Source organism: Rana temporaria, chromosome 6 (genome assembly GCF_905171775.1).
Source record: "Rana temporaria chromosome 6, aRanTem1.1, whole genome shotgun sequence".
Taxonomy (NCBI): Eukaryota; Metazoa; Chordata; class Amphibia; order Anura; family Ranidae; genus Rana; species Rana temporaria.
Genome location: NC_053494.1, coordinates 124,216,059 through 124,240,592, shown reverse-complemented (window position 1 = coordinate 124,240,592; position 24,534 = coordinate 124,216,059). Strand labels below are relative to the sequence as shown.

At 43.2% G+C, this 24,534-nt stretch overlaps 1 protein-coding gene across 2 annotated transcripts in view; it reads left to right on the top strand.

Annotated features, from left to right (window-relative positions):
• The window catches only part of LOC120943769, a 39,790-nt gene that overhangs the window by 10,107 nt on the left and 5,149 nt on the right, over window positions 1-24,534 (top strand). For both annotated transcript variants that reach the window (XM_040357309.1, XM_040357311.1), the window contains exons 4-5: window positions 12,708-12,778; window positions 18,146-18,305. In XM_040357309.1, the coding sequence (XP_040213243.1) occupies window positions 12,708-12,778; window positions 18,146-18,305 (231 nt within the window). The remainder of the gene's footprint in view (window positions 1-12,707; window positions 12,779-18,145; window positions 18,306-24,534) is intronic.

The window sequence follows — 24,534 nt, the reverse complement described above, 5'->3', positions numbered from 1 at the left end:
GGGTTACCCGGAAGTAACGGGTTCTCCGATTCCTCCGTTGAGGGAGCGGGGCAATTTGTTTGTGGGAGGGAAGTACAGTGGAGGGAAGGGAAGTGGTAGCATTTCTGTGTGCCATGATATGCCTGTATTGTTCCAACTACTGTGCCATTACTTTTTGGACCACTGTACCTGTACTTGTACTTGTGAAAAACTAATAAAAACAAGTTTAAAAAAAAAAAAAAAATCATAGATCTTAGAAACATAGATATGGGAAGGGCATATCACCAAATGTGGGGACCTGGGCGATCGTGCTCAAAAATACCTAGGAACAGAGGCACAAGGGCGGTGGTCATGTGGATGTCAGCATTAAGGCGAGCCCCCAGAAGAGATCCATTCACTTTGCACAGTTTCACTTTAATATACCAAGTACTTCTCTGTTAAGCACTCGTCCCATGTCACTGTAAACTTTCTCTTTCCATGTGAATGCAGCATTTCTGAGGGGACACCGCAGAGCCTGTGTCCCGCTCCACCAACCTATCCATTATTGCTACCTCCAGTGACAATGGGAGTACACAGAGAGCAGTTTGTTTGTTGCTAACAAGCTTGAATAGTACTTTACGTGGATACTCATCTTACTTCCTCTCTCTCTTCCCACACCTTCCAAACTAGCCCCATACTGTAAGTTCCCCATTCCGTGAGTCTGGTCCTGAATATATGGGGTACCGATCCATAGGGAGGGAGTCAAGATTACCAACCCCCATGCTACCAGCGATATTGTCCCCCATGCCAAGTCACTTACTTCCCACTGGCTGGCTGCTTTAACATTCCACACCACTCAACTGATTACTCATGACAACAGTGGTATAGCTGCATCTCCCGCTAACTCCCCTGCACAAATAACCATTTGTGGTGGCCATCTCCCTTTTTCTCTTCATCCCCTTTTTTTAGTACAAGCCCTGTTCTTTTAATACGTTCTTACATTGACAGCTTTGTAGGAACTTCAGACCAGGCATTTCGTAACTTTGCAAACTTTTACTTCCATTTCTCGCAAATTACAATGTCAATGTGGCACAGACTCTCATGCCGCGTACACACGGTCGTTTTTTGGGATGAAATAAAACAACGTTTTTCATCATGAAAAAAAAAGAAGTTTTTCTAACTTCATCATAAAAAACGATGTTGCCTACACACCATTGTTTTCTGAAAATGCTCTAGCAAAGCGCGGTTACGTACAACTGGTGCGTTGTTCCATTCAAGCTTCCGTCTCATAACTAGCTTATGAGCATGCGCGGGTTTAAAACGTCATTTTAGCCCACACACAATCATTTTTTATGACACAAAAAACGACATTTTGAAAAACGACATAAAAAATTGAAGCATGTTCAAATTTTTTTTTGGGTCGTTTTTTAGAAGACAAAAAATGATGTGAAGGCCACACACGATCATTTTAAATGACGTTTTTAAAAACTTTGTTTTATTTCATCACAAAAAACGACCATGTGTACGCGGCATTAAGGATCCTAACTTAGGATGTCCAAATTATTAGTAATGGTTAAAATACCTCTAGCGCAGTCATATGTTAAGTTGTGTTATGTATCTAAAAGGGACCTCAGACTTTATTATGAATCTAACTTTTAAAGGCCTTGCTACTAGATCCAAATCAAACAATGTTAGTATTAGGCCTCGTGCACTGGACATTTTTACAGCTGCTGTATTTGGCTTCAGGCGTTTTTTTTTTTTTTGGCAGCCAGTAAACTCTGCAGCGTGTTATCCTAATTGTCCATGCACACATAGGCTGTTATCAGCGTTTTTGTCTGGGCAGTTTTCTGGCTGGAAAAAATCCCCCATAACTAGTGTAGGAGTATACTTTTGCTAAAAAAAAAAGCTAAACGACGCTGGAAAAACTCTACAGCCACAGCTTTTTACAGCCTTTTGCAACTGACGTTTTTTAAACGTCCAGTGTACATGAGGCCTTAAAGAGACCACACTACATCACACTTTAACAGGATAGTAAAACCATCATCTCTATGCATAAGTAAATATACAAACAGGTGTATGAAAAATAGGAAACAAAGTCTCTACTGTAAATTAGCAATAATTGACAACAAAAGTTTTAAGATAGTTCATCAAAGTGTGAGTTCCTAATGGTTATACTCCAACCTGTATGCTATTTCCACCATCAGTTTCTAAAAATTAGAATTTTACATGCTTAGTTAAGGTCTCAGAAATTTCTGAAATTGCATCCTGTCCAATAAAGGTTTTCTAGCTGTGGTGCAAACCTGTATGCTATTTCCGTTGTTCTATCGTTGATTGGTTGTTAAAGTGACAGTAAAGCCTTGTTATTATATATATAAATAAAATAAAAAACAACAAACATGTTATACTTACCTGCTCTATGCAATGGTTTTGAACAGAGCAGCTTGGATTTTCCACTTCTCTGGTCCCACGCTGACGCTCCCAGCTCCTCCCTCCTGCTGAGTGCACCCAAGCAGGCGCGCTCCCGTGCCAGGACTCTATGTGTCTTTTCACACACGGGGCTGTGGCTCCCCCCATCTCCTGATTGTCTCACTGGCTGTGATTGATAGCAGCATGAGCCGATGATTGCTGCGCTCAAAAGGTTTTTTACCTTCATACATAGACTGCATGAAGGTAAAAAACCTTGTGCCTTTACAACCACTTGAAATGGTCACCTGTTCAATCGCTCATAAATTGCAACCTGTTTGCTTATAGCTGTGCTGAAAAAGTGCCACATGTTTTCAAAATGTACTGTAGTCTTCCAAAGAAGGGGCAAGTTTTATATTTCAAGGTGCAATCTGATTTCTCTCACTCCTTCCAAAAATTGCAGCCTATATGAGAAAGTCATTTTTCCATCTTCAAACTTAAAAAATATCTCTAAAGCCGTTGGACTCTTTTCATCGGACAAACCGATCGTGTGTGGGCCCCATCGGTCTTTTTTCCCATCGGTGTTAAAAAAAAAAAACATGTTTTAAATTTTTCCTATGAATAAAAAAAACAATAGAAAAATCAGATTGTCTGTGTGGAACTCCATCGGAGAAAAATCCACACATGCTCAGAATCAAGTCTACACATGCTCAGACGCATTGAATTTTTTTTCGGCTCGTCGCAGTGTTTTACGTCACCGCATTTTGGCACGGTCGGAATTTAGTCTGATTGTGTGTATGCAAGACTGATAAAAGTCAGCTTCATCGGATATCCGACGAAAAAATCCATCGGATTTGATTTCATCAGAAATCCGATCGTGTGTACACGGCTTTAATGTTTTTTGCTTTCTTATATTTTTAGTTTTTTAATCTGCCTGCTCACTCCCTCTGAATAGTAAAATAGCAAAAATGGTACAAGAGGGCTGCATCAAATGTTTACAATTGTTTAGGTATACAGTCTAAGAATAAATATATTGGGATTTGTTTATCCAAGATCAAGTCTGCTGGATCTCCCTCTGACATAGTGTTCAATTCCTAATGAGTTCAGTTTTCTGGCTTGTTACTCTAAAAAAGCACACTCTATTACAGTGTTTCTCAACCTTTTTACTGTGGAGGAATCCTTGGCAAAAATGTTGAGATCCCGGGGGAACCCCTAAAAAAATATTTTGGATCTACAGTTAATGGAACATTGGATCTGATCAGCGAGCTCTAGTCATAACCCAAATTATTGTATAAATAGCTTTAAATAATAGAATAAATATTAGAACTCACCTGTCACCAACATTATAGTGTGAACAGGGCACATAGAAATAAATCGTTTTCTTTATGCCCTTGCTGAGACCTACGTTAGAACAAACAAGCCCAAAATATTCTATGCAAGTCAAATTTGCACATATTTTCCACCAGTTTTTTTTTTCACATATGCTGTGAACGAGGCCTTGCTAAACTTGAAAAAAAACACGTCCAAATATTGTGATTAATAAATAAGATAGCAGACTTATTTATTATAAGAAGTTGGGCCTTGTTCACAACATCAGTGCTGGGACAAGGCCATTTGGTGCCCAGGGTGAAGATGGCAAACTGTGCCCCCCCCCTTACAAAACTTGTTGTTTCTACATTCAAACATATCACCCCCTTGCTGTACTGCCCCCTGCTATTGCCAGCGCTGGTCTGGCATCTGTCTCCTTGGCAGCGGTGGCGGTCTATCCAGACTTGGTGCTGGTGACATTATGGGTGCATGCAGGGGAAGGCTGACACTATTGGTTGTAGAGCGCTGAGCCCCTAGCTGGTCATCTAGCAGCAGTAATGCTGTATAACCTTCTCTGTTGACATGCTGATCGGGATGTGATCCAGGTGATGCTCCCAGTCAGATCTATTTATTAGAATCAACAGTGCAACTATATATAAGCAACCGTATGTTCTGCTGCCATGTGGGCTCTATGCCTGTAAGGTGTGGGCTTTGGTCAATAAAACCACTATCATATTTAACATTAGGATTTGACTAGGAGCATCACCTGGATTGCATCCTGATCAGCATGTCAAAGAAGGCTCCACTGCTGCTAAGCAACCTGCAGGGAGCTCAACTGCCTACAACTATAAGGCCCCGTACACACGGTCGGACAAAACCCGATGAGAATGGTCCGACGGACCGTTTTCATCGGTTCACCGCTGAAGTGGCCTGATGGTCTGATGTGTGTACACACCATCAGTTCAAAATGTAAAACACACGACGTGCTGAAAAAAACAAAGTTCAATGCTTCCAAGCATGCGTCGACTTGATTCTGAGCATGCGCGGGTTTTTAACCGATGCTTTTCTGTACTAACCATCGGTTTGGTCCGATCGGCCAGCGGTCCATCGGTTCGGTTTTGAAGCATGTTTTAAAATTTTGGACCGAAGGAAAACAGACCGATGGCCTATACACACGGTCGGTTTGGTCCGATGAAACTGAACCTCGGTTCATTCTCATCGGTTCGGTCCGACCGTGTGTACGGGACCTAAGAGATGTGCTTGGGTGTGTTTGAAATCCCACATGCCCGATCCAGCCAGGAAGCTGGCACTTCACACGGCTAATCACAGGCAGGGAGACATTTCCTGGGAACTCTTGTTGTTAAGTTCGTACGATTAGAAATGTTAATAGCAAAATACATGTATGGTTTATACTACAATATAAATAGAAAAATTGCTGTTTCGGGTTTGACTTGAAGAAAGGGTGGCAACCCTAGATAGGACAGCAACCCTGATAGTTCTGCCACAGGTCCACTACTGGGAGGATTCCCCCATCCACCTGGAATGTGTAAATGGGGGAATTGGAACATTTTTTTTTTTATTATTCAACCTAATAGTTGAATGAAAAAAGTGATCACTATATGGTCTGCCCAAGTGCTAAGATCAGCCATAGACAGTTTAAATCTCAGCTGGTTCAGCAGGAACTGGCTGAGATTTAAACCATTAATGGCAGGCTGAATGTACCAAGTTGATCGATCAAATTAATATTGACATGACACAGGAGGGGGACAGAGGCTGTGGACATGACACAGGAGGGGGACAGAGGCTGGGGACATGACACAGGAGGGGGACAGAGGCTGGGGACATGACACAGGAGGGGGACAGAGGCTGGGGACATGACACAGGAGGGGGACAGACGCTGGGGACATGACACAGGAGGGGGACAGAGGCTGGGGACATGACACAGGAGGGGGACAGAGGCTGGGGACATGACACAGGAGGGGGACAGAGGCTGGGGACATGACACAGGAGGGGGACAGAGGCTGGTACATGACACAGGAGAGGGACAGAGGCTGGGGACATGACACAGGAGGGGGACAGAGGCTGGGGACATGACACAGGAGGGGACAGACGCTGGGGACATGACACAGGAGGGGGACAGACGCTGGGGACATGACACAGGAGGGGGACAGACGCTGGGGACATGGCACAGGAGGGGGACAGATGCTGGGGACATGACACAGGAGGGGGACAGACGCTGGGGACATGACACAGGAGGGGCACAGACGCTGGGGACATGACACAGGAGGGGGACAGAGGCTGGGGACATGGCACAGAGGCTGCAAATAAATTATCATATCACTTCTTCACATCATCAGTATGCTGTGTCTTCCTCCTGTGCCCCTTTCACCTCTCCACAGATCTGACCTGTGGAGAGGTGAAAGGGGCACAGGAGGAGGACACAGCATACTGATGATGTCTAGGTAGGATAGCACTTCACACTCTGCTGCTGGACTGAGGAGGACTCACCAGACAAGGCCAGGGCAGTGGCACTGAGGGCAGGCAGCAGGCGTCGCGAGGAGTCCTGCTCCAACAAAGAGAGTGGAGACCAGGGTCCACTCCAGGTCCGGGCACCAGCATGGCGGCTGGCCGACTGCTACAGTCAGTCAGTCGGGCGGGCAGAGCAGGCAGGCAGGCGCACTGGTCGGTCTCCGTCTGCCTTCACTCAGTCCACTCCGTCACAGTAGGGGTGCGTCTGCAGTGTGTCCACTACATCTGCTGCTGTGTGCTATCCCGCCGGTGCCGCTCTCCACAGAGTCCACACATTTTACGATGTTCCTCAGTTTCCCCGCGCTGCTCTTTTGAATAGGCTGGCAGCAGTGTTGTTAGCGCGAAAATGCGCTTTGATAATTGGCTGTGCGGCGGGTGGTGGTGGGCTGGGCGGTCAGAGAGGGCGAGGCTATGCATAATGTAGGAGGACTAGATGCTGCCTGCGCTGCGGCTCACATTCGGATCTTTTTACGGGCACATTTCCCTTATTATGGACTTTTACGAACAGGGAAAAAGTGCCTTTTATTTACGTACTGTCCGTAATTCTACGGACGGTTGGCAACTAGGGTTGTCCCGATACCACTTTTTTAGGACTGAGTACAAGTACCGATACTTTTTTTTATGTACTCGCCGATACCGAATAGTAGTAGTTTGCCCAGGTCTGCTCTAGCGGTTGCTATATCTGCTAGTGATAATCATTGTTTGTTGGAAGAATACAATTGCTCAGTGGAAAGGATTCCCCTGTCACCACTGACTGTGCTGACGGGGGTATCATGCAAGTTTCTTCCCTGCAATCTGTGGTTGCTGGAAATAAATTTGTACCATCTATTAACAGCCTAACTGAAAGTGAAAGTAAATTAAGTGAACGTCTTGAAAGCACATTTGGGGGAGGGAGACAGGTGGGGGAGAGAAGGCAGAGGGATGGAGATAAGGACAGTTCAATGTTCACAGTGTACTGCAGTGTACACTCACCCACATTTCCAGGCAAAATGATCAGGCATCTTTGGCACACAGAGGCAGCTGCTGTTTTCATATTTCCCGCCCACAAACACATCCCCTTCTCTTCAGATACAGCTGCACGGCATGTGGGCGGGGCAGGAAGTCACTGGAGGAGCAGAGGTGGGAAGAGCTGTATTCCTCTCTGATCTCTCTCGTCAGTGAAGGGGAGGGGGGGTGGTGTTTCGCTGGGCTGTGTAAGTGTCACAGACACGCTTACAGAGCTGCAGCCAGTCTCAGAATTTACAGACTGATTCTCCTGTCCTACGGACGGGAGGAATCAGTTTGTTTTTTCATGGTTACTGAGAGCTGGTGGAGTCCTTTCTGAAGTGCTCTCCTCCCTGCCAAAGAGGATGCAGGGAAGGGAGCAGATTGGGCGGCCGTGGCTCTGGTATTATGCTCAGTAAGTGAGCAGAGGGAGGGAGAGAAATCCACCCCCTCTCACACTCCGCCCAGGGCACCCGTCCCTCCCGCCCACCCCTTGTACCGGCCCTGCACAACATACATGTGTAATTGATGAAATTGATGGAAAATTGTACAGATTCGACCCTCGTAGAACACTTTGGTCTTGTCCACATCATGTGCAGAGACATGCATTTTCCTAACCTAGGTCTCTGCAAGGATTTATATGTGCCCTATTCACACCACAATGTTGGTGTCATTTGAGTATTTTTCTCTGCAGAAAAATGCATACATGTTGCATATGTCTGTGTAGAAAAATAATGCACATGATACCAATGTTGTTTTCAATGTGCACTGACAGCAAGTACTGTCAATGCACATTAATACCTGGTGCCTCCGCTATACCGTGTTTCCCCGAAAATAAGACACCGTCTTATATTTATTTTTCCTCAAGAAATCACACTATGGCTTATTTTCGGGGGATGTCTTGTTTTTATTACCGGCAAGTATGGTACAACAGTATGGTACAACAATCTACATTTATTCAACTATCCCCTGGTGTTTGTGTGGGGTGAGAGACTGTTGCTGGTCAGTGCTGGGGAGAAGCTTTACTTCTTCCCCTGAGTACAGAGCGTCCTTCTCCTCACTTCACTGAGGAGACTTTTTACTTTCACTTTCACCTGACAGGGGGAGCCGACCTTACCGTATTTATGGGGCTGCCGACACCTCTCCGGTCACTTAGAGATACCGTGGAGCAGATAAGAAGGGCTGCACGACTTCTTTACAGCTCCTGAGCTCCGCACCAGTACAGTACACCTATCGCGTCTTGTTTACCGCTCCGCGCCGCTACGCATACGACACGCCATCACTACGTCTTATTTTCGGGGATTCGACACGCCATCACTACGTCTTATTTTCGGGGATTCGACACGCTATCACTACGTCTTATTTTCGGGGTATGGCTTATATTTCGATCTTGCGTCGAAATCCCGCTACGGCTTATTTTCGGACTACGTCTTATTTTTGGGGAAATATGGGGTTCCAACTTCTCTGAACCTGTGAGGGTGGTGCCAGGAGGAGTGCTGACAGTGGGAGCACATGGCTGAATGTTCCAGGAGGCGAGATCCTGTGTATAGCAGTGACTGAATGCAGACTGCAGAGGGGGAGCATTGAGGTGGGGCCCACAGCTGGATCAGGCTGAAAGTAGCAGGAGGTAAGATTATTTTAGCATTATGTACAATTATGGCAAGATGCTCCAAAATGGCCTCTCATTGTTGAATGATAACTTTGGTACCTGTCCACCAGGTCAGTACCCAACTCCCCTGAAAAAAAAAAAAAGAATTAGCAGCGCTGTGTGCTGGATGGTTCTATTCCATCTTGAATCAGCTTCTGCTAGAATCCTTAGCAGAGCTGCAGAGTCCCATGTAATGAGCTACCACTTTGGAGATGTCAACCCTGGAAATTACCACTTTCTACCTTTCTGTGTTGAGACTAATTTTTTTTTTATGCCGCGTACACACGGTCGTTTTTCGGCATGAAAAAAAACGACGTTTTTAAAAACGTCATTTAAAATGATCGTGTGTGGGCTTCACATCGTTTTTTGGCTTCTGAAAAACGACAAAAAAAAAATCGAACATGCTGCATTTTTTAACGTCGTTTTTTAAAATGTCGTTTTACGGGTTGTAAAAAATGATCGTGTGTGGGCTAAAACGACGTTTTAAACCCGCGCATGCCCAGAAGCGAGTTATGAGATGGGAGCGCTCGTTCTGGTAAAACTACTGTTCATAATGGAGTAAGCACATTCATCACGCTGTAACAGACCATAAAGCGCGAATCGTCTTTTACTAACAAGGAATCAGCTAAAAGCAGCCCAAAGGCGAATAGAACTTCCCCTTCAGAGTGCCGTCGTACGTGTTGTACGTCACCGTGCTTTGTTCATCATTTTTCAAAAACGATGGTGTGTGGGCAACATCGTTTTTAATGATGAAGTTGGAAAAACGTTTCCATGCCGAAAAACTTTCGTGTGCACGCGGCATCACAGTCTGGGCTCAAGAAACGCACACTCCCCCTCACACTCTCTTTTCTCTCTTTCCCTATCTAAATTGGAAACCAGGGCTTCCAGCCTTCTCTTCAGACAGCCTACATGAAAGATGAGGACCTGTCTACGTTGGACCTGACAAGAGCTATACAAATTTACATTCTCTCTGGGTCTTTCTCCTTTAGCAGAAATTTGTGCCCATTCTTCCAGGGGTATGTTGACTTTGGGCTTTCTTTGCCAAGGTTTAGGCAGAAAAAGTATTAAGGGTAGCCAGCTAGTCTACTCCAAATTAATTTATTTGTGATTACAAGCTAATAGTTAGATTCACGTAGAAAGGCTTATCTTTAGGACGGCCTAGCCTAGCCTGTTTAGGCTACACCGCCGTAAATTAGTTAGGCTAGTAGTGATTTTCAAACCACTTACCTGCTAATCTACGGCGGTGTAGCCTCAAACGAGCGGGCGTAAGGGCGCCTAATTAAAATGACTTGGAGGGGGGCGTGTTGTATGGAAATAAGGCTTGACCTCACGTTTTTTGACACTGCGCATGCGCCGGGCGACTACATTTCCCAGTGCGCATTGCGGCTATTACGCCGTACGGGCCTATTGATTTCGACGTTCACGTAAACGATGTAACTCCCGATTCGGGGAGGACTTGCGCAAACGACGTAAAAAATTCGAACCTCGCGGCGGGAACGGCGGCCATACTTTAACATTGTTATTCCACATCATAGGTGGAATAACTTTAGGCCGCCTAAGGCCTTACGGAAACGACGTACTTCGACTGCGGCGGGCTCGCGTACGTTCGGGAAATGGCGTACACGCTCATTTACATAATCTACGCCGGCCGCAATGGAAGCGCCATCTAGCGGCCAGCAGAAAAATTGCAAGCTAAGATAGAACGGCGCAAGCGTATCTCTGTTTGAGCATACGCTTAAACAAACGCCGGCGTAGATTCAGAGTTAGGCCGGCTTATCTACTGATAAGCCGGCCTAACTCTTTGTGAATCTACCTATAAGGCCGAGTACTCACGAGCAGACATGTCCGATGAAACCGGTCCGCGGACCGTTTTCATCGGACATGTCTGCCCGGGGACTGCCCGGGGACTTCTGTTCGATGGCTGTACACACCATCGAACAGAGGTCCGCGCGTAAACAATACGCGGGGCGTGTCCGCGGTGTCGCCGCGTCGATGATGCGGTGTCGCCGCGACAATGACGCGGCGACGTGGGCGGCCTGCCTTTAAAATGCTTCCACGCATGCGTCAAAGTCATTCGACGCATGCGAGGGATGGCGGGCGGCAGGACATGTACGGTAGGTCTGTACAGACGACCGTACATGTCCGGGCGGACAGGTTTCCAGCGGACTGTTTTAAAGCAAGTCCAGGAAACAGTTGTCCGCTGGAAACCTGTCCGATCCGCCCGAAAATGGTCGGCTCGGGCCTACACACGGCCAAACATGTTTGCTGAAACTGGTCCGCGGACCAGTTTCAGCAGACATGTTTGGTCGTGAGTACGGGGCCTTAGTGTTTCAGCAGATCCAAGGAGCTCCTTTGGGTCCTTGTTTATTTTTCTTGCCATGTGTAAGTAAATTTATTTTTGCATCATTAATTTGCCCATATGTTATCTTTGTTCTCCTGCCTTCTCTCTTTTGTTTTATTGCTTATCCCACAGTACACTAACATGAGGTACTCCATGAAAATGTAAAATTGTTTACTTGTACTTACTGTAATTTGTCTTTCCTGGTGTATCCCCATGGCATTCCCACCCTTGGGCATTGCAGGTCTAGCTATGAAACATCTGTACATCAGTCAGTTTAAAATGAAAAAGACTGGTTAGGAGGTTGTCCTGGGAGTGTCAAAGGGTGGAGCTGACCTAAAGCAGGTTTACGTTAAGATGCAACAGAAAAACATTAATTACATTAATTTTAGGCAAACAGTTTTCCATTTTTTTCACCAATTTAAATGTAAAAGAGAGCAATGAAAACACTCTTCTCTTTGCATGCTGTTGCTCTCTTGCTGCTCGACTAGCAATGTGCTGCTCCTTTTATATTGAGAGAGAAATATGTCCTGATTCTGTCAGCAAGGGAGCGATGCCTTATGCCTCGTACACACGACCAAGGAACTCGTCGTAAATGAAAAACTGTCGAATTGTTGACATCCACCCTATCCCCAAAGAAATAAAGACAGCAACAAGTTTTGAGTATACATGCACTTTAAACTAAGAATAACTGTGGTTTCATACAACAAACAAGGCAAACAAGGCAGTGTTATTAACATTAACATCAACCACCACTCTCCTCACACACACATACAACATACACAGGCACACACATGTTTTGTGATGTTTATCTTAAAGTGGAGTTCCACCCATTTTTTTATGTTTGTCTGTGCTGCATGCCCTAATCTCATTTTATTTATTTTTTTGCTTGTAAATACCTTTATTTTGTAGTCCTTTATTACTTCCTCCTCCTTATTAGCCTAGGCTATTAAGTCACAAAGCTATTCGCAAGGGTTTCTGGGATAGGCATCATGTATCCCAGTAGTCCTTGCAAATAGCCTATTTGCATAGAGAAGGGGCGGCAACTTCCTCTGACACTCCAGTTGCTATGGAAACCTGACTGAAACCTATTACATCGCTTGTGCAGCACTGAGAATGTGCGAGATCTGCAAGGCTGAAATCCAGGAAGTCATACAGTCTGGCTTCATGATGCCCAGACTTAAGATGGCCACGGTCTATTTCTAGATTATAAACTAACTAAACGCTCTAACAACCTCACAAAACTGACCTTAGTTTACAGACTAACTTTACTAGACTACATTAAGCTTGTGTATTACAGGGGTATTTATATTTAAAAAGTGAAATTGTGGGTGGAACTCCCCTTTAAACTATTTACTCTTATACAGAAAGCAAAATATACAAGAATGCATTGTACGTTTGTTTTAATATTTTTTTTTGTTTTGTTTTTTAATGTAAGCATTGTCATAGCCACCAATTTTCTTTCAAAACTTTACCCTTGTATTAAAAAATAAAGATTCAAATCTCAAATAATGGTCTGTTTTTATTTGACTTTATCAGGCACTTCAGTTTATCAGAACAGAGCTCCAGAAGACACAGAAATCTATAAGCGAACTCCAGACTGAGCGAAGGTAAGCCATTTAAAGCAGTTTGATTGTTGTCATATCTTCATCCATTAGATCCCATTTCCATTCTATTCTGAGCAATGTTTTATGCAATAATTGTGTCCATAATGCAGGAGTCTTGATATGAAGAGCATTTTTGTAAGGAACATAAATTATCCCACACTATAAGACCACAGCAGCACAGTACTTCACCATTTGCAGCCAATTTTTGTAGCAAATTGTGGAACTTAGGCTAAGTGGTCATAGTCCTTAAAGGAGTCAGGCAAAGGCTAGTAGTGGTAAAACTGTCTGAAACAAACCTGAATGAACAGAATTAAACCAGAAGGTAATGCAACGAATAACTATATAACAAACAGAGGTCAAGACCATTCAGATGGTGCTAGGGATTTCAATGAGTCATAGTCAGGAAGAGTAACACTACTTGTTGCCAGGGATAACAGGAACTATGCATTAAATAGTGATGCGCTGAAATCAACTTTTGCTGATAATATGTGTACAATATGTGCAGAATTGATACCAAATATACACACTCAGGAGGGTATCAATAAGTGCAAAAAACAACCTCAAGTGTAGCAAATGTCCAGTTCTGAGTAGTAGTACTTATAATACAAAAGGGTTCCACACCCACTTGCTATCACAGGCTGACGTGTTGTTTTTTCCTTTTGAGTTATATCGCCCTGAAGCAGCAAGGCGTCCTCATATGCTGAGCCATTTGTAAGCAATTAAGCACCAGTCCACACTTATTAATTTGAAGTTTCAAGGTGTTTGCCTGTGTTTTGTTTGAAAGTTCAACAACACGTCAGCCTGTGATAGCAAGTGGGTGTGGAACCCTTTTGTATTATAAGTACTACTACTCAGAACTGGACATTTGCTACACCTGAGGTTGTTTTTTGCACTTATAGATCATCTCACAATTTATTTGTTTTTTATTGTGGTTTCTTATTGATACCCTCCTGATTGTGTATATTTGGTATCAATTCTGCACATATTGTACACATATTATCAGCAAAAGTTGATTTCAGCGCATCACTATTTTTTCCTTTTTTTGTATCATTCTGATTTTGTACACCTGTGTGTATGCAGCAATATCATTTGGGTATTTTTGTTGTTTCTTTTCCTTTTAAATTTAATTAATAGTTAGCGCTGTAGTACATTTCTCACAGGAACTATGCATTGAATCCAAAACTTGTAACAGAGCAGAAGTCACGAAGGGGCCAGGGTAGACAGAATTTAAGAGAGGCTAGGAAACCATTGGCAGTAACAGGATCAGTCCCTTGATGAAGACCACATAGCTGGAAAACCCACTGCAGGTAGGTTCCTGACAATGTTGTTATAAGTGGAGACGATGCAAGCTAATTTATTCTGGAATATTTGTAGGACAACTGAAGTAGGTTTTAAATGAATAAATCAGTGTTATGTTTTGGACAAGGCCCAGGCCTACGGCAGAACTTTGCAGGGGGGGGTCAAGAACCCCCCAAAAAAGTACCCACACTTCTCTCCCGCCATCAGGGGAGTACAGCTGATTCCCAAAGCCCAGTGCCACAAGTTCCGGCACTGAGCTCCGGTAACTGGCCAGACAGGGGTGCGCTAGCATGGGCACCCGGGACATCTGCCGACCGGGGTCCCGATCGGCTTTCTGTAGCAGCCAACACCTCTTTCTCTACACTGACAGCCACACACACTCCTCAGCTCCTCCTCCTCGGCTCCAATATTCTAGTGTACACAGCCAGAAGGAGGAGGAGCCACAGAGGAGGGACATGACTTCAGTGCAAGAGCCGCACTGCTGGTCTGAGGTCTGTGTATAGTTTACAGCGGAGGTGAACACAGTAACTGGGAGGGGGGCAGATAACAGATGCACACATGGAGTGATGAGAGGGGGGTAAGGGAATATGTGCTGGGGGTGCTTTGGGAGGGGGGAGGATATGTGCTAGCTGGGGGGTCTGATCCCCCCACTAGCACATGTCCTCTACCCTCCCCCAGCACATATCCCCTTACCCCCTCTCCCCCAAATTAAAAGATGCCACGTCTCTCTCTGTCTTCCTCCCACAACATCCCTCTGTCCTACTCCCACAGCATTCCTCTGTCCTCTTCCCACGGTGTCCCTCTGTCCTCTTCATATGGCATCCCTCTGTCCTTCTCCAACAACGTCCCTCTGTCCTCCTCCCATGACATCCTTCTGTCCTCTTCCCACAGCATCCCTCTGTCCTCTTCCCACAGCATCCCTCTGTCCTCCTACTATGGCATTTCTCTGTCCTCCTCCCACGGAATCCCTCTGTCCTCTTCCCACGGAATCCCTCTGTCCTCTTCCCACGGAATCCCTCTGTCCTCTTCCCACGGAATCCCTCTGTCCTCTTCCCACGTAATCCCTCTGTCCTCTTTCCATGGTGTCCCTCTGTCCTCTTCCCACTGAGTCCCACTGTCCTTCTTCCACGACGTCCCTCTGTCCTCCTCCCCTGATGATGACAGGGCAGGTCTTAAAAAGGAAGGGGTGTTGCCTTGACAGGAAAGGGTGGGTCATATTTAAATTAGGTGGGGCGTGAGTTTAGTCAGGCCTAGGCAGCACAAATCCTAAATACACCACTTGGCTTGCATCATCTCCACTTATGACAACATTATCAGGAACTTACCTGAAGTGGGTTTTCCAGCTATGTGATCTTCAGCAAGGGGCTGACACTGGTTTCCTTACAGTTGGTCTATCACATAAAATCCCAATAAAATACATTTATGTTTTTGGTTGTAACATGACAACATGTGAAAAATGTCAAGGGGTGTGAATACTTTTTCAAGGAACTGTATCCTACAGCAGCCTCCTTTGCTGCATTTATCTTATTAATATTTTTTCTAGTCTTACTTTGTGGTTGATTTAACTACTTGCCGACCGCGCACCGTCATTATACGGCGTCAGGTCGGCTCTCCTGGGTGAGAGCCTGTAGCTATACGGCGGCTCTTTGAGCGGCGACTAGGGGCGCGTGCGCGCTGCCGGAGGCGCGCGTGCACGCCCACAGCTCGCCCACGACTCCCTGCGTGTGCCCGGCGGGCTCGATCGCCGCCGGGCACCCGCGATTGCTCATTACAGAGCGGGGACCTTGTAAACACACAGCTCTCGGTCCTGTCAGGGGGGGAAATGCTGATCTTCTGTTCATACAATGTATGAACAGAGGATCAGTGTTTCCCCTAGTGAGGCCACCCCCCCCACAGTAAGAACACACCCAGGGACATACTTAACCCCTTCCCCGCCCCCTAGTGTTAACCCCTTCACTGCCAGTGGCATTTTTATAGTAATCCAATGCATTTTTATAGCACTGATTGCTATAAAAATGCCAATGGTCCCAAAAATGTGTCAAAAGTGTCCGAAGTGTCCGCCATAATGTCGCAGTACCGAAAAAAATCGCTGATCGCCGCCATTACTAGTAAAAAATATATATTAATAAAAATGCCATAAAAATACCCCCTATTTTGTAAACGCTATAACTTTTGCGCAAACCAATCAATAAACGCTTATTGCGATTTTTTTTAAGAAAAATATGTAGAAGAATACGTATCGGCCTAAACTGAGGAAAAAAAATTTTTTTTATATATATTTTTGGGGGATATTTATTACAGCAAAAAGTAAAAAATATTCATTTTTTTCAAAATTGTCGCTCTATTTTTGTTTAAAAACCGCAGAGGTGATCAAATACCACCATAAGAAAGCTCTATTTGTGGGAAAAAAGGACGCCAATTTTGTTTGGGAGCCACGTCGCACGACCGCGCAATTGTCAGTTAAAGCGGCGCAGTCCCGGGCAGCAATATGGTCCTTGGGTTAAGTGGTTAAGGGTAGTGGTCTCTTTTATCTGTGGTCACATCCATAGTAAACCCCATTCTTTTGGTTGCAAGGTTATTCCAAACCTAGTCTGCATCTATACCAACCCTATACCGCATCATACTGAATGTTTACTGCTTCTGAACCACATCTACCTTGCACCTGTGACAAGACTGTACCTTACCTATATTGAACCTATACCGCATACAGGTTAACTTGCAATCTTGTTAAGTGCACCAACTATCTCAAAAGAAGAATATCTTCATAGACTACCCCTCCCCCCATAATAATTATTCTGCAAACCCCCTTTGTTCCCCTCCACTACGATCCTCCTTAACTTGACTACTACTCACTGCTGCCACTGCAAGTGGCCTTGCTACTGTTTATGCTGATCTGGATGCCAAATGTCATCTTATGCCTAGTCCCTAATGCTAATTACTTTGTATGCTAAATTGTGTTATTACCAATAGTTAATCTGTTTTATGCTTTCTTAGTTACCAGTCATATTGGGTGACAATATATTAAAATGTTTGCTCCCTCCCTCATGTTTTCTCACTTGTCGGAAGTGACTCATGCTGAGGAATGAAGCGTCAGAGAGAAATAACACTTATGCCGCGTACACACGGTCGTTTTTTGTCTTGGAAAAAACGTTGTTTTTTATCATGAAAAAAAACAAAGTTTTTCAAACTTCATTTTTAAAAACGACGTTGCCCACACACCATAGTTTTCTGAAAATGCTCTTGCAAAGCGCGGTTACGTACAACACGTACGACGGCACTCTGTTCCATTCAAGCTCGCGTCATAACTTGCTTCTGAGCATGCACGGGTTGAAAAACATTGTTTTAAACGTTGTTTTAGCCCACACACGATAATTTTTTATGACACAAAAAATTACATTTTGAAAAACGACATAAAAAATTGAAGCATGTTCGAATTTTTTTTTGGTCGTTTTTCAGAAGACATAAAACAACGTTTTGCCCACACACGATCATTTTAAATTACGTTTTTTAAAATGCCTTTTTTTTATCACAAAAAACGACCGTGTGTATGCGGCATTAGAGTTTAAATTTCCTAAATGGGGTTTGCAACCACTTTAATGTGGGTTATACCTTCTTCACCAAAGAGTGCACCAGAGAATAAGAGTGATGTTCTTTTGAGGACATGTCAATAGCTGCATATCACAAAATCCATTGTATTGTGTACTTTACAATTAATAGTACAATCTGTGTAATAATGACCATGTGACTGAATAACAGCATGTTCCTTATAACCTAATATAGTTTAAGCCAGTGACTGCATTTGATCAGAAAATACCATTAGAATTGAAGTGAAAGCACAAACCTATTGCCCTAATTTAGGTTCTACTAATTCATATCACAACGTGAGCTCAACCAATACAGTAGTCTTTATAGAATAGACTGTTTGAATTCTGATTCTTTGGACAATGCTGAGCAAACTGATATGTTCTGCTAATATCCTTTTTGCCCTTAGGTTACTCTGCTACTATTAATCACTACAGGAATGAAAAGTTTTTTCAGGTCATGCATCTTTTTTTCTTTTTCGCGATGCAGGTTACTGAGGAAGCAATTAAGTCGCTGGAATGGTGCTGTCCAAGTGCTCCAAGAAGCTCAAGAAGACAATCATTGCAAAATAGAAGCCCATATACGTACTTTAGCAGTCAGCAATGACTGTCTGAGAAAAGAACTGGAAGAGCTAAGACAGAATGTTCAGGTACTACCAATACTTATTATTTTTTAATACTTATTCTTTTTGTTATAGTCAGAGCTGATTAAATCTAGGTCCCTTTTATATTCTAATATTTTAAGGTAAAAAAAATTACACATTTAACCCTTTCATAACTAAGCCTATTTCTGACACATTTGTTGCTTGCAAGTTGTAATCTGTATTTTTTTATAGAAAATTGCTTAGAACTCCCAGACAATATATATATATATTAGCAGAGAATCTAGAGAATAAAATGGCGATTGTTGCAATATTTTTTGTCACACTGTATATGCGCAGCTGTCTTTCAGAGGCATTTTTTTAGGAAAAAAGATACTTTCATGAATTAAAAAAAAACTAAACAGTAAAGTTAGACAATTTTTTTGTATAATGTGAAAGATGATGTCACGCCGAGTAAATAGATACCCAACATGTCATGCTTTGAAATTGCGCATACTCGTGGAATGGCGACAAATTACGGTACCTAAAAATCTCCACAGGCGACGTTTTCTTTTTTTTTTTATTATTATTTTTTACCACTTCAGACTCCACCAACACGAGACTTGCTCACATATTATTTGCTTATAACGTCTCTGCTATGGTTTCGCATCATTTGTGGTTTTCCTTTTTTTCCCTTTTGATTTTTTTCCTTTTCATTTCTTCTCTTTTTTATTTTTCTCTCTTTTTTATTTGTTTTTTTTCTTTTCCTTTATTTAGTTTGTTTTTCCTTTTTATATATATATATATATATACTTTTTTTCCCCCTTTCTTTTTTCCTGCTAGTCATAAATTCTCCAGAACAGTTCCCAAGTATAATACTATCAAACATATGACCGTATACAAACATTTAGGAGAAAAAACATAACAAATAAACACATAAAAATTAGAGTACTCCCTATTTTATCCCGCGTCCCCCCCTCTACCCCTGCTACCGCCTCATTACTTCGCTTACAACCATACATTATTATTCCTTCCTACGCTGGCCCTTATTCAGGTCTTAATCCTTAGGTTTTCTGCATAGCTCCAAGATTTCTAAAATTCCTTTCAATGTTCCCATTTCTCTTTATGTCCGGTTTTCCCCTCTTCTATACTATTCTTTAAGCCTTCCATGTTATACGTCTCTTCTACCGAGTCGATCCACTCCCAGATAGAGGGACACTCCACCTCCTGCAATTTTTTTGGAATCAGCCTTTTGGCCGCGTTTAGCAGATGTGGTATCAGGGATTCTTTGTAGGATTTCGCCACTTCCTCACCTCCATGGAACAGTACAATCCATGGATCGTTTTTTATCTCCTTCCTGGTGATATCTTTTATCAAATCTAAAATTTTCTTCCAGAATTTTTTGACTTTTGGGCAATTCCACCATAGGTGCCCGGATACTTACAGCCCCGCCAACAGTCAGCCGACTCACCCTCTTTAAATTTACTCAATTTGCCTGGTGTTAAATACCAGCCTGTTATGCACTTATAATTCATTTCTGCGTTCCTATTGTCCACGGCCGAGGAGTGGGTCAGTTTTAAAAATTTTCCTACAGTGATATAATCCTTCTGTGTTCCTATTTCCCGTTTCCATTTTTTGATGAATGGAGGCATCTCCAGTTCGTCCACTGCTAATAATATCTTATAGAGCCTTGATATAATACCTTTAGGTTTATCTGTAATACATAGCCTTTCCAATGATGTAAGCTTTTCCCCTGACCTTAGTGGTTGGGGTAACTTTTGGACAAAGTGTCTCAACTGTCGGTATCTCCACTCATCAATTACCATTAATTCCTCGTTGTGTTTTAACTCCTGTAGTGTTATTAATTTCCTGTTTTTTTATTATATCCCTTAACTGTGCTTTATCTTTTTTTATCCAATTACCACCCACTATTTTTTTCTTGGTGCAAAATATTAATTTTCCTTTAACTCTATAGGAGGTGAATTATTTTCCTTGTCTATTTGTTTGTGTAATATGTCCCATATTTTTAGTGCATTACGTTTTAACTCGTGAGTATTCTCGTCTAGTGCTCTATACTGGGGAGGGTTCCAAATTATGCTTCCCAATTTTACCTTGGACAGTGCGTTTCTAACTTTACCCATCTTTTTTCCCGATTGTCTCTGGCCCACTCCACAACCCTAGACAGTACCGCTGCATTATAATATTTTCTAATGTCCGGGACTGCAAGTCCACCATGTCTTTTTTCCTGTTTTAAAACCAGGAAGGAGATTCTGTGTTTTTTATTTTTCCATATGTAATTCATTAACAGAGTTTTAAGTACTCTAAGATAAGGTTGCGGCAATGCGATTGGTATCATCTGGAATTTATAAAGGATTTTTGGAAGAAGGAACATTTTTAGGATATTCATACGACCTATCCAGGAAATTGGTCTGTTTATTACCCTTTTTATTTCTATTTTAATTTCGTCAAGTAGGGAGATATCATTTATTTCATATACTTTCTTGATTGAGTTAGCAAGTTTAATTCCTAAATATTTAAATTCCAGGTACTGCCTCTTTTTCATCTGACCACCCACTCAAAACAATAGACGTCAAAGCTTGTAAAGTTGCATCACTGTTGGTGTGCTGTATGAGTTGATGTAGTCCCTGATCTGTGACATTATGATAGTCCGCTTGATTGATATCGGCAAATAAATTTTGTTCCTGTTGCAGCAGACAAATTGTACAATGCTCATGCTCACCTCCAGGTGCCACATTATCTGCTCAGGGTATCGCTGATATACATTTCACATCCTGGCTTGTAGACAACATTGAGGTCGTGATGCTGCAATGTAAGCATCATGCTCTGCAAACACTTGGGAGCACACAAAAGGGGCTTTTTGAATATGGCTATCAATGGGTTGGTGATCAGTTTCAGCTGTAATTGAATCCCGTCCATAGAGATAATGATGGAAACGCTGGCAAGCAAATACAATGCTTAAACATTCCTTCTCAATTTGAGCATAATTTTGCTCAGCTGATGAAAGAGCTCTGGATAAATATGCAACTGGCTGACCTTTCTGCAAACAACCTAGACCATTTTTACTGGAGTCACTTTATCGTAACAGGCTTTGCGACATCATAGTAATTTCAACACTGGGGCAGAGGTGACCAAGCGTTTTATATCCTCTACTGCCCGGTCATGCTTGGGAAGCCAGTGCCAAACTGCATCTTTGTCCAGAAGTCGTCTTAGTGGCTCACACACCTCAGATAAGTGTGGCAGAAATTTCGCTGGGTATGTAACAAAGCCAATAAATCGCTGTACCGCTTTGGCATCAGCAGGCTGTGGCATGTCCACAATGGCTTTAATCTTATCCAGGTCAGCTTTTAAGCCTTGTGAAGACAGGATATGCCCATGGAAACTGACTTCTTTCACCTTGAACTGCAATTTCTTTACACTAAGCCTCAGCATCACCTGTCTACAACAATCCAGTAGCGCTATTAACTTTTCATCATGGTCATGCTTAGCCTCCTCATCTGTATTACTGCAGCCAACTATAAGAATGTCATTAGCTATTGGCTCAATTCTGTGAAGACCACCTAATAGTTCATGCTGCTTTCGCTGGTATACCTCAGATGCTACAGAGACTCCAAATGGTAGTTTGAGCCATCTCTTTCTGCCCCAAGGTGTCCAGAAGATGGTCATGTAGCTACGCTTTTCATCCAGTTTGCACTGTAAAAAGGCATCTCTAGCATGAAAAAGTGTGAAGACACATGCTTTAGGTAGTTTGTGCAAAATATCATCCAGTGTTGGCATTAAGTAGTGTGACCTTTTCAGGGCCATGTTCAGAAACATGGGATCAATGCATATTCTGATCTTCTCACGCTTTCTGATAACAACCATGTTACTGATCCAATCTGTAGGCTCTGATACGGAAGTTAGATGTCCTTCAGCTTCATATTTATCTAGTTGAGCTTTAACCTGTGGCTTAATGGCGATAGTCACATTGTGTGGGGCACATTGTACAGGTTGAATGGTAGGATCAAGTTCAAAACTAACCTCTTCTGGAACAGAGACTATTGGGCCCTCAAACACATCACTGTAGGTATGAAGAATTTGCTGTTTTGTCAGTGGCCTAGTCAAAGATTTTGCAGGCTGATTATCAACATTATGTAGCTCAGCAGGAATGGTCAACAGCATCAGTCCAAGGCGCTCACATGTTGAACCCGATAATAGCGGTTTCTGATCGGCATCAACAATCTCAAAGTTCAGTTTGTGTATACAATCACGTATGCTGCATTCTGTTTGGAATAGCCCCAATGATTCCATTAGTTCCCCTGAATACAACTTTAGTTTGGTGCTACTAGGCTGAAGGGGTACTCAGGGTGCCTGTTTCATTTTGTCCTTTATACTCATGACATCACACGTTGCACCCAAGTCCAGCTGGCAGGGTTAGATTATGTTGTTTAATCTGAGGTTTACAAACCATTTTTTGCCCTTTGTGTTTACAGCACCAATGCATTCTGAGGAATAAACCATGTCAGTGCTAAGCAGGTGTGCGTCCTCATCATCTGACATTTGCTCAATTGTGTGCAGCTTCCTTGCTTCCATTTTACTGGAGAGACACACTCTTGCAAAGTGATTTGGTTTACCACATGCAGTACAAATTTTCCCATATGCAGGACACTTTTTTTTTCTCTCGTACATGCACATTTACGCAATACTTGCATGATACAGGCTTCCTCCCAGGTGAGTTGCATAGGTGACCCTTCTGCCGAAACTTATGCTGGTGGTTTTTGAAGCTTTGCTGTTGTTTAGAAGCTGCATTGACATTGTCAATCAGTTTATCCTGCTACATAGCTTTCATATGTTTGTCAGTAAGTTCTGCAGTGCGACATATCTGAATTGCTGTTTGTAGATGTAAATCATGTTTCCTCAATAGTTGGCAGCGTGTGCTTTCACTGGTGATACCCAAAACTATTTTATCACAAATAAGTTCATCTCTCTGAGAGCCATACTGACAGCTTGCAGCTTTTTCTCTTAGCCGTGTGACAAACCTTTCTATTGATTCACAGTCTTCTTGCTTACAGCAGCCAAATATATATCTTTCATATATGAGATTTTTAGAGGGTCTGAAGAAAGCTTCTAATGCATCCAGAATGGTTTTGGTGTTACTCTTTTGCTCCTCTGTGAGGTTCAGATTATGCTTGTAAACATGGAGGTGTTCACTGCCCATCACCCTCCTCAGTGTGGCTGCTTGCACTGCTGCAGGCTTCTCATTTAACCCTGTGGCTAGGGAGTAGTCCTCAAACTCAGCCCTTAAATTGTCCTAGTTACTGCTGACATCTCCACTCACCCTCATTTCCTCAGGCAGTGGAATGCTGTTAGCTGCCATGATGCTGTTTTCCTTGCTGCAAATACTCAGCATCCAGGACAGGACTGCAATTGTTAGAAGGCACAATCAGTTCCAAGAACACTCACATCAAGGCTAACAGGCTCTCATCAAATGTGTAGAAAGAGCATGGATCCAGAAATCTTCTGACATCATGTTTGACATGATATATGTAAAGAGACAGTACAAGCCATGACTATTGTATAACAGATGTACTATACTTCCCATACTGCCTGATCAACCCCTACTCCAACCCCCATACAATTTCCAATTAATAGAGACCAAGTTGGAGTAAATATTGACCATAGCAGTCTCTTTATTAATCAATAAATTTAAATGAACATAACCATAAAAAACATCAGATCTTTGTGTTGGACTTTGCATGCACTCCACATACCATCTGTTTAGTAAATGCACTACTGTACATTTTATATATGATAATAGGCCTCTAGCCGACATACTGGCTTGGAGGCAATCAACTGACCGCAGTGCACCCGTTAACCAAATTCCAGCTAAACCACCGTTAGCTGAAATACCACCATCGGAACCCATACCACTGATGGGTCCCGAACTCTCCTTATCCGAGGTTTCTTCCTTCTCCCGCAAAGACCAACACCCACCAACTGCCACGACATCCTGAGGACACACCGATCTGTGGGAAAAGATAAATGGGAAAAAAACAAACAAAGAGGGAGGGTGGGTGGGAAGCTTGTTCCTCCACGCTGCTCTGATGCTGAGGGGGAGGGGCCAGCTGCTTTTACTCCTCTGACCCTTCCTTCCCCAGGCTCCCCCCAATCGGGTAAGACCTTTCCACCTGTCTGTACCCTGTTAACCCTGTCAAGCCCAGCCCTCTGCTATTTTTTCTTTTGTACTTTTTGCTTCAGGCTTTCCTTTACTGTACAGAAGCCATGTTTACTGAATGACCCA